The sequence below is a fragment of the Mercenaria mercenaria genome, chromosome 3, assembly GCF_021730395.1.
Source record: "Mercenaria mercenaria strain notata chromosome 3, MADL_Memer_1, whole genome shotgun sequence".
NCBI lineage: Eukaryota > Metazoa > Mollusca > Bivalvia > Venerida > Veneridae > Mercenaria > Mercenaria mercenaria.
In genome coordinates this window covers 25882729-25900268 of record NC_069363.1, presented here as the reverse complement: position 1 = coordinate 25900268, position 17540 = coordinate 25882729, and the positions used below count along the sequence as shown (strand labels likewise).

General features: G+C 37.2%; 1 protein-coding gene across 1 annotated transcript in view; it reads right to left on the bottom strand.

The window, feature by feature from the left end:
• Positions 1-17540, bottom strand: part of LOC123525231 (serine/threonine-protein kinase RIO1-like) — a 58771-nt gene that overhangs the window by 24475 nt on the left and 16756 nt on the right. The window contains exons 3-8 of the mRNA XM_045304102.2: positions 10705-10838; positions 9812-9908; positions 8409-8487; positions 7389-7575; positions 4654-4796; positions 992-1078 (exon numbers count right to left, since the gene is read on the bottom strand). Of these exons, the coding sequence (XP_045160037.1) occupies positions 992-1078; positions 4654-4796; positions 7389-7575; positions 8409-8487; positions 9812-9908; positions 10705-10838 (727 nt within the window). The remainder of the gene's footprint in view (positions 1-991; positions 1079-4653; positions 4797-7388; positions 7576-8408; positions 8488-9811; positions 9909-10704; positions 10839-17540) is intronic.

Below are 17540 nucleotides of genomic sequence, written 5' to 3'. Positions count from 1 at the left end.
TTATCTTATATAGTACCAAAGTTATGTCCAGAAAACAAAGTTTGTTAAAAATATTTAAGTATAAAAGGGGCATAATTTGGTCAAAAATACAAATCAGAGTTATGGGGGTGTTACCACACATGCAGATGATGGTGATAAAGATACATTTTAAGTTTCAAGTCTTTATCTTACATTGCATTTAAGTAATATCCAGAAAGCGAAGATTGCAAACAAAGTTTAAGTACAAAATGGGCATAATTCTGTCAGAAATACAATTAGAGTTATGGGGTATGTAACCACACATGCAGATGATGATTATAAACAATTTTTTTTTAATTTCAAGTCATTATCTTTTAAAGTACCAAAGATATGTCTATTAATAAAGCTTTCGAAAAAATTTAACATGAAAATAATTCCAAGTATAACTCCTTTGTGACCTGGACCTTGGGTATAATGGGCCCAGCCCCTGCATATACTATGTTCGTATACTGGACAATGTTTATGAGAACTTAGAGTAAGATATAAGCAAAAGTAACAAAGTTATGACAGAAAAACAAAGGTTGCCGAAAAACTTTAACCTTAAAAATAACCTAAGTATAAGACCTTGGAGACCTTCACCTTGGATAAAATGGGCCCAGTCCCTGTAAATACTTTTTTTGCATACTGGACAATGTTTATGTGAAGCTACAGTAAGATATAAGCAATAGTAACAAAGATATGACAGAAAAACAAAGGTTGCCGAAAAACTTTAACCTTAAAAATAACCTAAGTATAACACCTTGGTGACCTTGACTTTGGGTATAATGGACCCAGTCCCAACATATATTTTGTTTGCATACTGGACAATGTTTATGTGAAATTATAGTAAGATATAAGCAATAGTAAGAAAGATATGACAGAAAAACAAAGGTTGCCAAAAAACTTTAACCAAGAAGGGTCACGCAGATGCCGACGCCGGGCCGAGTAGTATAACCCCTCTATTCTCCGAATAGTGGAGCTAAAAATGACTTACCAGCTATCAGTGCCAATAAAGCCCATGACTAGGACATGACTCCGGAGTATAATGGGCTCTGGACACAATATTCCTGTCTGGTGTATCCTAAAACACAAATTTTTGAATGTCAAAATACTTTGTGATAGATCAAATAGGAAGCAAAAAAGGACAAAAGTCATATAAACTTTTTACCATTAATAATGACTTTATTAAGACATCCAAAATTAATCTATTTTAAAATATTGATATATCATATACAATCACAATCTGTAATCTGATTGAAATTAGACAGACATCCTGGTAGACAATCTTTTGTATGCATTGTTAAAAGATGTGTAAAAACATTTTCATTTCTAGTCTGCTCTCAAATTACTGGGTGCCGACCAGTCACCGGATAGGAATATATACTGGACAAACATAATTACGGCTTTATTTTGATTATATCCGAGTTATCGGCTAATCGGAAACATTCAGCATTTTGTTTTGACTGTCATATAACATCATTGATCTGACAAGAACGTATTAACGAGGAATATCATACCAAATTTCACCTGTGTTTACAAAATGCTGTCCTCTGACCTTGGGGCATTGGAATGGCAGTGCGCATGTGCAATATTCATTATTTTTAGGGGCATCAAGTGGGTCTCAAACAATTATAGCAGTCTTCGCCTTAATTTTTTTTCAACACTTGTCCTTTCGGGCAAGTAAGTTAAGAAAACCACTTGCCCGAAAACATTTTTACTTGCCCGAAATCATTTTGTTTATAAATATGATGTATTTTGGTTTATGCTTAATTCAACATTCAGTTATTTAAATGGTAGTCAACTAACCTACCCACACTATAGATGGGCAGGCTAAGCCAACGTAAGTGGATAACCATGTTGCAATATTCAAGTAACTAGCAGACAGAAATTATGGGAGAAAACTGTAGAAAAAAAAGTAAAACCTATACCAGTATCTAGTTATATGCCAGGTGTGGGGTTCAAATTTACACTACCCTTCTAAAACTTACTTTTTTAATCCAGGGCCTTTAAAATATAGTGTAGTTGTTCAAATTTAACTGCAATAATGGATCAGCCTGGTTAGGCCCCCCCTCAAAACTGTTGTGTTTCTGGTGGCATGGCCAAAAAAAGTTGAATCATTATTATCAAGTAAATATCACAGCCCGTGGCGATGTGTCCAAAAAATATGGACACAATAATCATCATCAACCCACCCGTGTTTAAAGCGAAAAAAAAAACATTAACAATTATCGGTAATTATTCTGTTGATAAACAAGTAATTGGCCTTGTTTTCATCATCAATTAAAACCCCCTCAAAGAGCTAAAGAAGTGTGTCGGTATCATGGCATCTGAAGTGGAGATCAAAGCGGTATAGTTGCCCAAGATTGTCATGGCATTACGGCATGTTTTCGCGCCATGTGACACATCACTGTCTGATCATATGGCCTCGGTTCTTTAAAGTGCTGAGAAGAAATCAGTAAAAAAGTATCTTCTTTAATTTTTTTTAAAAGCGAATGTGCAATATCGCGTATAAACTGACAGGTAAATGTGTCAAACGATAATAGTAGATATCCTACCACTGTGACCTATTTGCCCTCAAGGAATTTATGGTTATTGTTTGAAAATAATATCTGACATAGTGTGGAGTCAAAAAAGACATGTACAAAGATTCATTTACATATTAAACTTATTAAAAACCACAGCGACATCAGACTAAAATTTTTTATTTACGTTCACGAGGTCAAGTAACCTATTCTGCCGCACTTGCAGAAATCTGTTTGCCAAAAAACGTTTTACTCAATGTATTTAAATTGCTGCCGCTGTTTTCATTATTTAAGATTTTTTAATTCTGTTTTTTGTACTTTCTTGTCAAAAGTCTGAATTTTATGACCATAGTATGTATTATTTATTTACTTTTAGAAATAAATAAATAATTAAGATCGCGCTGTTTGAAATTTTACAAATAATTGTATGAAACTTCGATCCTTTTTATAGAATTTTGCCTACATTTCTGTTGATATCTTATTAAAATTGTTATAGACTTCAAACTGTATTACTTCTCAAGCTGTGTTGAAAACTTGAAGCGATTATATTAAAAATAGAGGATGCACTACACCGTTTTTTGTGTAGTGTCGATAAACAAAAGTAACGGCGATACGTAGGTCGCACGTGCTCGAGGAATGGTAAAATTACTGGCATGACGTTTGGTACACTTACCATTCGCGGGTCAAACTCCAGTCATAGGATGTAATTTCTGTGATTTGTAAAGTAACTTAATATTGCAAATGTAAGTCATCAATTCATGCATAAATATCGAAAGCTATATTTAGATGTCATTTCAGATTATGAAGCTTCTTTAGTAATTATTGAGAAAATAAGGGATTTAAATTCCGAAAAAGCACTGTCCGTTCGGGCAACACTGAAAATTTTGGCTTGCCCGAAACAGGTTCTACTTGTCCCGGACTTGTAGACGAAGACTGTTATAGCACAGATCCCTAGAACTGCAGATAACAGTTTTCTTCTTGATTTATTCCATACAGCCAAAAGAAAAGTTGGTTCATATATTGGTAAAATATGCTTTTACAAAATGAATCAATGTCTGCATTTGCTTGGCCAGTGTTGAATATGAATAGGGTGACTTGTGCCAAAAACACAATCGATTGATATATATTTACCCCACTTATAGGGTCAATTGTTAAACATATTATAGATTTTTTGGTTTTCCAAAACAGCACAAACTGAATAGATCGATTGTTGGCTCATATGTGGAATAAGCCCGAGATATTTTTGCAGAATGGATTTCACTTAAAATGTAACACGGTAAACACTGCTGTTACTATTCAACCGAGTATAGTTTAACCTTTGATATGTATGAAAACAGTTTTTGGAAGGGGCAGAGGACAGAAGGACATAATCAACGTTTTTTCAGTAAAAATGTCATTGTGAAATAGTATTATCAGTCTTCTAAATATGTGTCCGGTGACTATTCCGCCATGTTGACTAACGAAGTGCGTTTAATTATCCCTTTTGAGCCTCAAAATATTCAATGTTTTACGTCCAATTCTTTGAGTTTTTTATTTTCAGATGACAAATGAGCTGAAGATTTAACAGGGCAAATTTCAGGTTTTAGTGATCATTCTTTATAAAATGGCAAAGGAAAAACCACGGTTTCTGTCAGGTGACTGGTCGGCACCCAGTACAGCAATTCACAGAAACATATTTTAGCTGCTAAATCAATATTTGAGCCACACCATGAGAAAACCAACATAGTGCATTTGCGACCAGCATCAGTGCAGTCTGGTCAGGATCCATGCTGTTAGCTTTCAAAGCCTATTGCAATTAGAGAAACCGTTAGCGAACAGCATGGATCCTGACCAGACTGTGCAGATGCACAGGCTGGTCTGGATTCATGCTGGTCGCAAATGCACTATGTTGGTTTTCTCATGGTGTGGCTCATTTTATGTCATTAAGCAGTTCTGTTTACAGGTTCAGATGCAGTAGGAGCCAAGTTAAGGTGATGAGATTCATTATTTCAACTCATTTCTGAGAAAATAATGAAAGAAAAACATGGAATTTTGCCCAGCTCCTTCGTTTCCAACAAGCAGTGAACTTTGAATTCTGTTTTTTTTTTTTTTTTAAAATTTACTGAGTGTATTTTCGAACCCTTGTAATTCATACCTTATTAGGTTGCGCATTTCTTTTTCTGCCCAGGTTTTAACCATTTTACGTGGATTGTGTTTGCAATAACCATGACGAAATCTGAATTCACCACTTACATATTTGTCACGATCTTTGAATATCAGTATAGATGTTTTATAAACCTATATAAAAACAAGAAAAACCGTTTTAATCTGAAAGGTAAAACTCAGAGACAGTTATAAATATTTCTACTGTACAAGGTCCCCTTAAAAACTACAATAATAAAAGTACATGTATATCATTAAACATCTGTATACTGACAATTAAAGTCATTTGGAGATTTCCTAGTTTCAAACGTAGGTTACCCTGAAAACATTATTTCTGGTACAGTTTGAGCCACCACTTGGTCACAGAGGCCCCGGTATGTGTAGAGCTACCAAATTCCCATAAGCCAACTGAAAAGGTTCCTCACATGTAAGAATTCTATTTTATATGCAATGTACCGGTACCTTAAAATAAGGGGTCATCTACTCTGCATGTCCAATCATCCTATTAAGTTTCAACATTGTAGGTCAAGTGGTTCTCAAGTTATTTCCAAAAAATGATTTTACATGAACAGGCCACTGTGACCTTGACCTTTAATAGACTGACCCCAAAATCTATAGGGGTCATCTACTCTGCATGTTCAAGCATCCTATGAAGTTTCAACATTCTGGGTCAAGTGGTTCTCAAGTAATTGATCAGAACTGGTTATCAATGTTCAGGCCCCTGTGTCCTTGACCTTTAACGGAGTGACCCCAAAAACAATAGGGGTCATTTACTCTGCATGAACAATCATCCTATGAAGTTTCAACATTCTGGGTCGAGAGGTTCTCAAGTTATTGATTGGAAATGGTTTTCCATTTTCAGGCCCCTGTGGCCTTGACCTTTAACAGAGTGACCCTAAAATCGTTAGGGGTCATCTACTCTGCATGACCAATCATCCTATGAAGTTTCATCATTCTGGGTCAAGTGGTTCTCAAGTTACTGACCGGAAATGGTTTTCAATGTTCGGGCCCCTGTGACATTGACCTTTCACAGAGTGACCCCAAAATCGTTAGGGGTCATCTACTCTGCATGACCAATCATCCTATTAAGTTTCAACATTCTGGGTCAAGTGGTTCTCAAGTTATTGACCGGAAATGGTTTTCAATGTTCAGGCCCCTGTGACCTTGACCTTTAATGGAGTGACCCCAAAATCGATAGGGGTCATCTACTTTGCATGTACAATCATCCTATGAAGTTTCAACATTCCGGGTCAAGTGGTTCTCTAGTTATTGATCGGAAATGGTTTTCCATGTTCAGGCCCCTGTGACCTTGACCTTTGATGGAGTGACCCCAAAATCAATAGGGGTCAATTACTCTTCATGACCAATCATCCTATGAAGTTTCAACATTCGGGGTCAAGTGGTTCTCTAGTTATTGATCGGAAATGGTTTTCAATGTTCAGGCCCCTGTGACCTTGACCTATGACGGAGTGACCCCAAAATCGTTAGGGGTCATCTACTCTGCATGACCAATCATCCTATTAAGTTTCAACATTCTGGGTCAAGTGGTTCTCAAGTTATTGACCGGAAATGGTTTTCAATGTTCAGGCCCCTGTGACCTTGACCTTTGATGGAGTGACCCCAAAATCAATAGGGGTCAATTACTCTTTATGACCAATCATCCTATGAAGTTTCAACATTCTGGGTCAAGTGGTTCTCTAGTTATTGATCGGAAATGGTTTTCAATGTTCAGGCCCCTGTGACCTTGACCTTTGATGGAGTGACCCCAAAATCAATAGGGGTCAATTACTCTTCATGACCAATCATCCTATGAAGTTTCAACATTCGGGGTCAAGTGGTTCTCTAGTTATTGATCGGAAATGGTTTTCAATGTTCAGGCCCCTGTGACCTTGACCTTTGACGGAGTGACCCCAAAATCAATAGGGGTCATCTACTCTTCATGACCAATCATCCTATGAAGTTTCAACATTCGGGGTCAAGTGGTTCTCTAGTTATTGATCGGAAATGGTTTACAATGTTCAGGCCCCTGTGACCTTGACCTTTGATGGAGTGACCCCAAAATCAATAGGGATCATCTACTCTTCATGACCAATCATCCTATGAAGTTTCAACATTCTGGGTCAAGTGGTTCTCTAGTTATTGATCGGAAATGGTTTACAATGTTCAGGCCCCTGTGACCTTGACCTTTGATGGAGTGACCCCAAAATCAATAGGGGTCATCTACTCTTCATGACCAATCATCCTATGAAGTTTCAACATTCTGGGTCAAGTGGTTCTCTAGTTATTGATCGGAAATGGTTTTCAATGTTCAAGCCCCTGTGACCTTGACCTTTGACCCCAAAAACAATAGGGGTCGTCTACTCCAGCAGCACTACAACCCTATGAAGTTTGAAGGTTCTAGGTCAAATGGTTCTCCAGTTATTGCTCGGAAATGAAGCGTGACGTACGGACGGACGGACGGACGGACAGGGCAAAAACAATATGTCTCCTGGGGGAGACATAATGAGGTACCTTGAACACTCACCTGTGAAAGCCCCTACTAAATGGGCTCAATTTTACTAATATATCTTTTTAATAACTGTTTAAATATGTTTTTATCTGCAATGAATTTCCTTTAATCAGCCAGATTTTAAAATAATAGTGGTTCAAATTTACAAATCTGGATCATTCTCTATGAAAGAAAGCCAGACTGGTCATTAGGAAGATGTTAAGTTTGTAATTGTGTACCTTAACAGCCCTATCAGAACCATCTTTAGCTGTGGCATGATACACATTGGCTTCTTTTCCTGTACTGATACACCCATTCACTTCCACTATAACACCTCGACTCAACATCTTAAACAGGATCATTCGTGTTCGTGGATCCATCACCTGTTCGGCAGTAGCCCTATCTGATTTATCTTTACCACGGTACCTGTAAGGACATAAACAAGAGAAATAGTTTGTTTCTAAATTTTCTCAGACAGCAGCATCTAAATCTGCAGTAAAGCAATCAAACTGTGAAAACTGATTACTCAGAGTGTGCCACTGATGCTATTAACCTTTAGCCCGCTAGCAGCAAGTGATTCTGCCTTTGCGACTAGTGCAGACCAAGATCAACCTTCACATCCGTGCAGGCTAATCTTGGTCTGCACTGTTTGCTATTCATTCAGTAAATTTTCAGTTAACATTCCTTTGAATAATAAATGTTGCTGCCAAAATTGAATGATGGACCAGTCCATTTTAGAAATTTAGCATTGTAAAGGTTAAAAAGAAATAAGAAATTATACATGGAGGCTTCCAACCCACAGTGATCAGAGAAAAGTAATTCAGAGGCAGCATCACTGGACTACAGAAAACCCCGACCAAAACTGAATTTATCCATATTTTTGTAATCATTATAGTAGCTACTTACACTATGTACATGGAAATGTTTATTCAAACTAAAAAGGAGCATAATATGGTCAATATTGGACAAAACGAGATATGGAACCCGACTCTGTGAGGCCATTAATGAGGCCCAAGATTTGTAAAGAGTTTAAAAGCATTCTGTCCGGTAGTTTCTCAGAAAACAGAATGCTGCTGTCTAGTCTGACAATTATAGCTCTACTAGTTTCAAATAGTCATCCTTAAAATTTTCATTATAAAATGAGACTTAATTTTTTATTCAGACTGTTCATGAATTTTTGTGCAAAAAACTGCTTACACACATTCATTGGTTCACAGTTAAATAACTTTCTTTATAAGGTTTTCTAAACTTATCTTTACCTCGTATCTTCAAATCTTTTTCCTTTTGATGTAAGTGCAGATGATGCTGAACTAGTCAGGCGACCGCCAGTATACTTCTCTGAAAACATTCAATTCTTTAATTTTGTAAAATAACAAATAAAACCATTGATCAGTTTAACAAGAGCTGTCCATAAAAAAGTCACGTGATCATAGCGGAGACACGTGTGAAGTTTCAATTCCATATCTGCATTAGTTTTGGAGATAGTAACTTGCATACAAAACTTCATCCAGGATTTTTCTAAGCCCAAAAGGTGGCATAATTTGGTCAAAATACATGTCAGAGTTATGGGACTTGACCCAGTGCGGTTGGTGACTGACCTAGAAAAAATAAGTTTCAAAGCTATATGCCTTTAATGATTGGTATAAAGTAAGTAATTGCATGTGAAACTTCTACAATGATGTGATGTGGACACCGACGCCGACACCAGGACGAGTAGAATAGCTCGGACTATTTTTCGAGTAGTCCAGCTAAAAATTACAGACATTTTCAAAAAAAACAAGAAAATATAAAGAATGCTGAACTTAAGTATAAAATACAACCTATGCTGATGGCCACCTTTGAACAGATAAGATCTGGATATAGAACACTAAATACATTTAAGCATAAACTAGAAAGACTAGAAGACCACCAGTATATCAAGAACGCTTCCTTGCTGCCCATTAGCATAGTCTTTATATGCATGTTTCAATGTACATTTATATATAAAGTTAATCTAATGACAGGCTGTAAGGTCAAGCTCCAGTAGCACAATCCTCTGGCAAGGGACTGTTCCTTGTGATTATTTGACAGGAGATAACACTATGAAGTTGTGAGACATCTGCTTCTGATATATGCAGGAAATATGCCAGTGACTTCCGATATATGCAGGGAATATGCCAGTGACTTGTGATATATGCAGGAAATATGCCAGTGACTTTTGATATATGCAGGGAATATGCCAGTGACTTCTGATATATGCAGGAAATATGCCAGTGACTTCTGATATATGCAGGAAATATGCCAGTGACTTCTGATATATGCAGGGAATATGCCAGTGACTTGTGGAGATCAAGTAATCATGAAAGATTGGGTCCATTTAGTGACTGCCTATAAAATATGATTAACAATGGCAATAAACTTGTTTAACACAAGCAAACAAGGGATATTTAGCAGAAGTTGAAAAGTACCCTCAAGTTGAGATGAAAACTTTGCCAGAATGCTACAGTTTGACCAGATTTGAAGCTTCTTCATTTGTGCAATAGAAAACATGATCATAATCAAATATATATACCTACCACTGCTGGCAGGAAAACATGGCTGTATTTTCATCTTGATAGTCCTTAACCACTTCTACTTTTTTTTTCAGTAAATACAAAACAGACGCAAAATCATGTCCCCTTACCTACATTAATTTTATCAATAAATTTTCTAAGGACTTTGTCATTTGGTTGAAACTGTCCCCCAGCTTTGTTTTGTTGATTTGCATGTGACACACCTGCCTGAAAGAATACATTCATAAAATTCAACATTGTGTTCCACCTGGCATAAAGATACTTGACTCAAGATGTCAAGTTTTGAAATTGAGAAAAACAAGCTTTTTTCCATTGCAATATTTTCTTTAAACTATCAACTTGAATAATGTCCATTTCTATGTCTAGATTTCATGCTCTTCAAACATGTCTAAATGATTTGAATCAGGCAACATTTTAGTTACTGGTGAACCATCTTTTACTGGTGAGCATCTGAGCAAAGTATTTGTGTGTTAATCAGACGGAATAACTGACAGATGATACACAGATGGAATAACTGACAGATGATACACAGATGGAATAACTAAAGGATGATACACAGATGGAATAACTAAAGGATGATGGACAGATGGAATATCTAAAGGATTATGCGTAATTCATAAAATCGCTGTATATATCTAACAATTAGATGAATGTCCATACGAGGCTGGTGCTCTCTACTGCCACTGTACAGTTAAATGTTACTTGCTACAATGCATGTCTAAGTAAACTTTCATATTACAGAGGGCTGGGGTGTGTCAGTGGTTGGTGTATGGATATCACTGAACATCATCAAGGAACACAAGATAAAAGAAACTGGAAGGATAAAACCTTTTATGTAAATTCCTTTTTATTAATTTTTTTAAAGGAAGGAATAGGTTGTAAATCCCTAATGAAACAATCCAAGATGACAATTCATTTGCTGGACAACATTCCTTTAAAGTTTCAGGAATCTAGGTCAAATACTTTTTGAGATTAACACAGAAATATCTAATCACATACTGACCTTTGAATTTCCCATGTTGAAAGCATTATACTTTTTTGTAAGATCTCCTTTTTCATCTATCCAGTCAAGATAATCATCATCGTCGTCTACCTCATCATAATCATATTCTTCCATTGTCCCAGTACCCTCTATTACTAAAGAAAGAATAAAAGACTCTTAATTGCTGTTAACTCTAATGTATAAATCACAGTGTCATGTCCAAAGTTGTACAATTAAAATGGAGAAAGCATGTCAGTGCTTGTAGACAGTGACAGAAGTGTTATTTAATACTCAGTTTTATCAGGGTTTTTTTTTTTCAAACTAGAAATGTGTCCACAGATAAATTCAAAACTTCAGATGAATGGCAAGAGCTGTCACAGCAAACAGCGCGCTCAACTATTTCGATGCTGGATAGAGCAGTTGGGTACATCTGAGGAAGCTGGAGGCTACAGCTTGGAGCTATAATTAGAGTGTTTAATGACTTCAATGTGAATGAAGATATAGGACAATAGTTTAAGAATGTATCAAATGCATTTAGAAACAAGAGTGCCAGACTGTCAGAAAATACGCCCGTCATCGAACTTGGCCTTGGCTATTTGGGTTGTTATCAAACTTAACCGTGATATTATGCCCACAAACATTGTCAGCAAGTTTGGTGAAGATTGGATGAAAATTGTTCGACTTAGACAGCAGACAAGGCTAAATTCGCAGTTTTTCGATTAATTCAAGAGCCATAATCCAAGAGTACTTTAGGCGATTTGGGTGTTTATCGAACTTGGTCGAGATATTATGCCCACAAACACTGTCAGCAAGTTTGGTGAAGATCGGATGAAAACTGTTCGACTTAGACAGCGGACAAGGCTAAATTCGCAGTATTTCAAGTAATTCAAGGGCCATTATCCAAGAGTGCCTGGGGCGATTTGGGTCGTTATCGAACTTGGCTGGGATATTATGCCCACAAACATTGTCAGCAAGTTTGGAGAAGTTCGGGTGAAAACTGTTCAACTTAGAGAGCGGAGATGCTTTGCACGCCGACCGCTACGTGTGTTCACATACTATTAGGTAATACGCCCCGCTCTTTCAGACACTGGCGTATAATAACAGATAAATGTAAAGTTTACCAAAACATTAACTAACAAGGAGCTGCGTTCAATAAACGCTTGATGCCCCTGGTGGCATCCTTGTCGATACAAAGCAACATAAGTCCAAAATGAGGTCAAGGTTAAAATGAGGTCAGGTGATGTTTGAAGATGAGGAATGGTCACAGGTTACATCTGTATTAGTATCAATTCATTCTTGTAAGTGGTATTAATGGTAGACGAAACGGTCCCATTTGGTTAACCAAGAGCTGGCCCATATAAAGCAACCCAAGTCCAAAATGAGGTCAAGGTCAAAATGAGGTCAGGTGATGTTTGAAGATGAGGAATGGTCACAGGTTACATCTGTATTAGTATCTATTCATTCTTGTAAGTGGTATTAATGCTAGACGAAACGGTCCCATTTGGTTAACCAAGAGATGGCCCATATAAAGCAACCTAAGTCCAAAATGAGGTCAAGGTCAAGGTCAAACTGAGGTCAGGTGATGTCTGAAGATGAGGAATGGTCACAGGTTACATCTGTATTAGTATCAATTCATTCTTGTAAGCGGTATTGATGCTAGACGAAACGGTCCCATTTGGTTTACCAAGAGATGGCCGATATAAAGCAACCTAAGTCCAAAATGAGGTCAAGGTCAAGGTCAAACTGAGGTCAGGTGATGTTTGAAGATGAGGAATGGTCACAGGTTACATCTGTATTAGCATCAATTCATTCTTGTAAGAGGTATTGATGCTAGACGAAACGGTCCCATTTGGTTAACCAAGTGATGGCCCATATAAAGCAACCTAAGTCCAAAATGAGGTCAAGGTCAAACTGAGGTCAGGTGATGTCTGAAGATGAGGAATGGTCACAGGTTACATCTGCATTAGTATCAAGTCATTCTAGTAAGGGGTATTGATGCTAGACGAAACGGTCCCATTTGGTTAACCTCGTACGGACGGACGGATAGACGGACGGACAGGACGATCACTATATGCCTCCCGCATCAGTAGATGCCGGGGGCATAAAAATAGAAGGGGCATAATTCATAGAAAATATCTATAAGAGTAATGCACCATGTGTCAAATCATGTGGCTAATAATGTGGTACAATTATTTTAAGTTTAACTCAAATCTGTTTAGTAATAGCTGAAACAGATTAAAATAAAGTGCACCACAACTTGAACCTGAAATTCTAAGTAAAAAGGGAGATTAGTTCATATCATATTCAATTTGGTGTCAGAGTTATTGACCTTGTGTCCTATGTTATGGGTGATGATGTGGAATACAGGGCGTCAAGTGCTTTTGGGAGTCAAAAATATAGGTAGGATCCTGAAATATAGGTATTTGGGGGCCAGAAATATAGGATTATATAGGTTGCTTATAATGAAGAAAACAAGTCAGACAAGTGTTTTATCCTCCTCCACCACCTATCAGCACTCTCTTTTATTAAACATAAAATACAAAGGAACAGAAAAAGTGGCTACTTTTATGATTTTAAACAAATAACATTTTAACATATATCTTACTTTCATAATAAACTATTAATTCACCAACAGACAAAACTTTACCAATACTGGTACTCAAATCAGTTTAACAGGGAACTAGGCAAACCAAGCCATACTGCTAACAACATATATCAGTACATTGTTAATACAAGTATAAAATATTGTGTTGGGCCTGCATTTGTACAAACCAAATAAGGCTATTTCAAGGTCTTCTGCTTCTTGACCATACTCTTCAATGCCCTTGCTAAATGCATTATGCATGGTATGAAGATTACATGTATCAACATTCAATAGTCCTTCCCACTGAGGTGAAGTTTCTTTAATCTGTTTAGACACTTCCCTAAAATTGTTTTGTTGACATTTGGTCCATCACTGCCAAGTGCAATTAAATATTTAATTGGTACAGTGTCCCCAAGAAGAGTCTCTACCATTGCTGATGCAACAGTCTTTCCATCTGCATGAGCAAAGAACAAGGATTTGTAATACCTACACCAGACTTCATCGTATGTTGGAGACCAATACCTTATTAAAAGGTCCATTTGCCTCTTCACTTGAGCCTGAGTAGTTTCATCATATTGAAGAGAAAAATAGTTACTTGACTGTCTCACATCATACAGCAACAGTTTGGTGAAGGAAGGTCCTAACCCATCAGACAAGAGGTATGACAATTTTGTTCAACTCATACTAAATCCATCTGCTATTGGACAATGAAACATAGCTTTGAATGTTTCTCCAATTCCATCTGATGCTCATTGGCTCTAAAGCTTATGTTAGAATAGGCACATTTTGCTGCCCACAATACTTCAGCAGAAATAACATCATCTTTAGCATATGAATAGCTTAAAATTTGCTTTTGCTTTGAGGTGGAAGCTGGTGATTCACTAATGCTACCATGGACTGTTCCTTCTGAAGTTGAACATGGGTTTTCATCAGCTGTTATAGGTTTAAATTTCAGTTTAGCTTGTGTTGATGAGAAAGCAACTTTACTTAATTTCTTGTGTTGAGTGCCTTTTGCATATTGAGGAATTTGTCTCAGTCCAGCATTATCACACTTTATGTCAGTTTTGCACAATGTACAGTGACCATTAGAGTCACTCTTCCCCTTGACACACCATAATTTCAGTTCATGTCCATTGCCATCTACTTCTGATAGCCACCTATCTCGAAACTGACTCTTATTAGCAGGCATTATAAGGCTTAATTATGAAACATTAAGGCTTGCTTATTCCAGGGGTGGCTCTGGGTATTTTTTAGCTGTCGCCAACACTTTCGCCATTTGGCAAAAGTTGGAGCCAAAGAGGAGCCACTGGAGCCAACATTGGTGCCGGTGCCAAAAGAAGATTAGAAACTTTGAAAGATAATTTCACCTGCATTATAAACTACAAGAACAAAAACAATTAAATACTAAAATTCAACTTCATTTATTTTAGTTTGATTTTCAAAACTACAAAAGTAACAAAACAAATAGAATAAAAAGCACAGTTTAAAAAATTATTTTTGTAAAACGAGTGTTTTACAAGTTATTTTAATCATTTCTAAGTAAAGTAAAAACCGCGCTTTGGAAAAAAGCCCCTTTAAATTTTCATCCGAAATTTCCGCGTCCGAAACTCGTAAATTTATCAAGTGCACGATCGGACGCAGTGGAATTTTTCGTGCATGTTTGGATTCTTTTGCTTTTAAAATGCCCGATTCTTGCATCAACTTGTTCAGATTTATAAATTTATTCGATTTATTTATTAATGTTTTCAAAAACAATACCAAACTTCTCGATATTTCTACAAATATTTTACAGCAGTTCAGACGTACGCGGAATCGGTTCCCGGGTAATTCATTTATAGAAATTGGCCGTGTTTGAAATAAATTTGGATGCAATTTATAATAAAATCAATAAATAACATAAGACTGATACATTAAGATCATGCAGAAGAAGGTTCAAGTCTGCACTCGATAAAATTATCGGCTTTTTCACGCCAATTGAAAATTTTCAAAATGGCGGCGGCTTACGATATTTATAAACGACGCTACGATTGGTTGAAGTTTGACAGGCGAGTAGGCGGAGTTAACCAAGGATATATCGATAACTGACATCTGTTTTACAACTTTAATTGATTAAACAAACAGATTACATCTCGGCGATTCGGATTAAGCCCGCAGGCGATAATTGACTACACAGTGACTATGTAGGATGATCCTTGGTGTCAGTAAAAAAAAAATTGTCTCGGCCCGATCTTTGCTTTGTTGTCGCCAGAAACTTTCGCCAACTGATCTAAACTAGCGCCAGAATTTGTAAATCGGCGCATTTGGCGCCATTGGCGACCGACAGCGCGACCCCTGCTTATTCTGAAAACAAAATAAAAAAATGTGCATTTCCTATTCACATTTTTATACATGAAAGCTTTAAGAAATGGAAAATATTCCAATTGAAAGAAGAACTTCCATTACTTAAAGCTTTCCTAAAGCTGGGCTGGGCAGGGTCGCTACACCTGAAAGGAATACAAATTTCAATGCCTAAAAGGTAACAGCATATTTATAAACTCAATTATCATAGAATTACTTCTTTTTTAATGGTTTGAATGACCTTTGTATTCCTTGCTTACCACAAAATTTCCAGATTATAGGTATTTATAGGTATTTTGGCAAAATATAGGATTTTATAGGTTATTATAGGTAGAGGGCTAAAATATAGGAAAATATAGGTAAATATAGGTAACTTGATGCCCTGGGAATAACCACCTTAAGTCTGAATCTAATCCATTCAGTAACAACTGACATATGGTGAAAATGCATCAAATATAACCTGTCTGAAATTCTATTAAAGTAAAAAATAGACATAATTCATGAAATATTTGCACCAGGTTTATGGACCTTGTGTCATATGATGAAGATGATGATGTGGATGAGCTATTTTAAGTCTCATTTGGCAAAAGCAAAGATATTGTGAAAGTGCGCCAAAATTAATCTTAATTATAATGGCGGCATAATTCATAAAACATTGGTGCAAGAGTTATAGCCCTTGTGTCATATCATGTGAGTGATAATGTGGAACAACTATTTTAAGTCTGAATCAAGCAATCCTATTGGGTTTGATGGCTCTAGCTCAAATACTTTGTGACAAACACCTTTTGACTTAGTCAAGGCCCATAACTCAGTTCTGGCTGAGTAAAACAAAACCCAGGACCAGTGCTCAACTTCACATTTTAACAAGGCAGTCTGAAAGACAGCTAAATCCCCCGCCACTGCTATGGATAGTGAAAGGGTAAAACCTTTGATTTTAGCTGTGACCTTGACCTTGAACTGACATGGCTGACTCATGAATTCTGCACAACGTCTTGATGAGGTGATCATTTGACCAAAGTTTCATGAAAATCTTTCAAGGGGTTTAGGAGATACAGAGCTGAAATTTTTGACCTTCAGTTGTGACCTTGACCTTGAGTTGACATGGCTGACTCATGAGTTCTTGATGAGGTGATCATTTGACCCAAGTTTGATGAAAATCCTTCAAGGGGTTAAGGAGATACAGAGTGGGCACCAAATGGAAGGCTCAAACCTTCGACCCTTAGTTGTGACCTTAACCTTGAGCTGGCATGGTTGACTCATAATTTCTGCACATCATTCTGATGAGGTAATCATTTGACCCCAGTTTTATAAAATTCCTTCAAGGGGTTTAGGAGATATAGAGCGGACACAAAATGGAAGGCTCAAACCTTTGACCTTCAGTTGTGACCTTGACCTTGAGCCGACATGGCTGACTCATAAGTTCTGCACATCACCTTGATGAGGTGATCGCTTGACCCAAGTTTGATGAAAATCCTTCAAGGGGTTTAGAAGATATAGAGCGGACACAAAATGGAAGGTTCAAACCTTTGACCCTAAGTTGTGACCTTGACCTTGGGCTGGCATGACTGACTCATGGGTTCTGCACATCGTCTTGATGAGGTGATCATTTGACCCAAGTTTTATAAAATTCCTTCACGGGGTTTAAGAGATATAGAGCGGACACAAAATGGAAGGCTCAAACCTTTGACCTTGAGTTGTGACCTTGACCTTGAGCTGGCATGGCTGACTCATGAGTTCTGCACATCGTCTTGATGAGGTGATCATTTGACCCAAGTTTTATAAAATTCCTTCAAGGGGTTTAGGAGATATAAAGCGGACACAAAATGGCAGGCTCAAACCTTTGACCTTGAGTTGTGACCTTGACCTTGAACTGACAAGGCTGACTCATGGGTTCTGCACATCATCTTGATGAGGTGATCATTTGACCCCAAGTTTC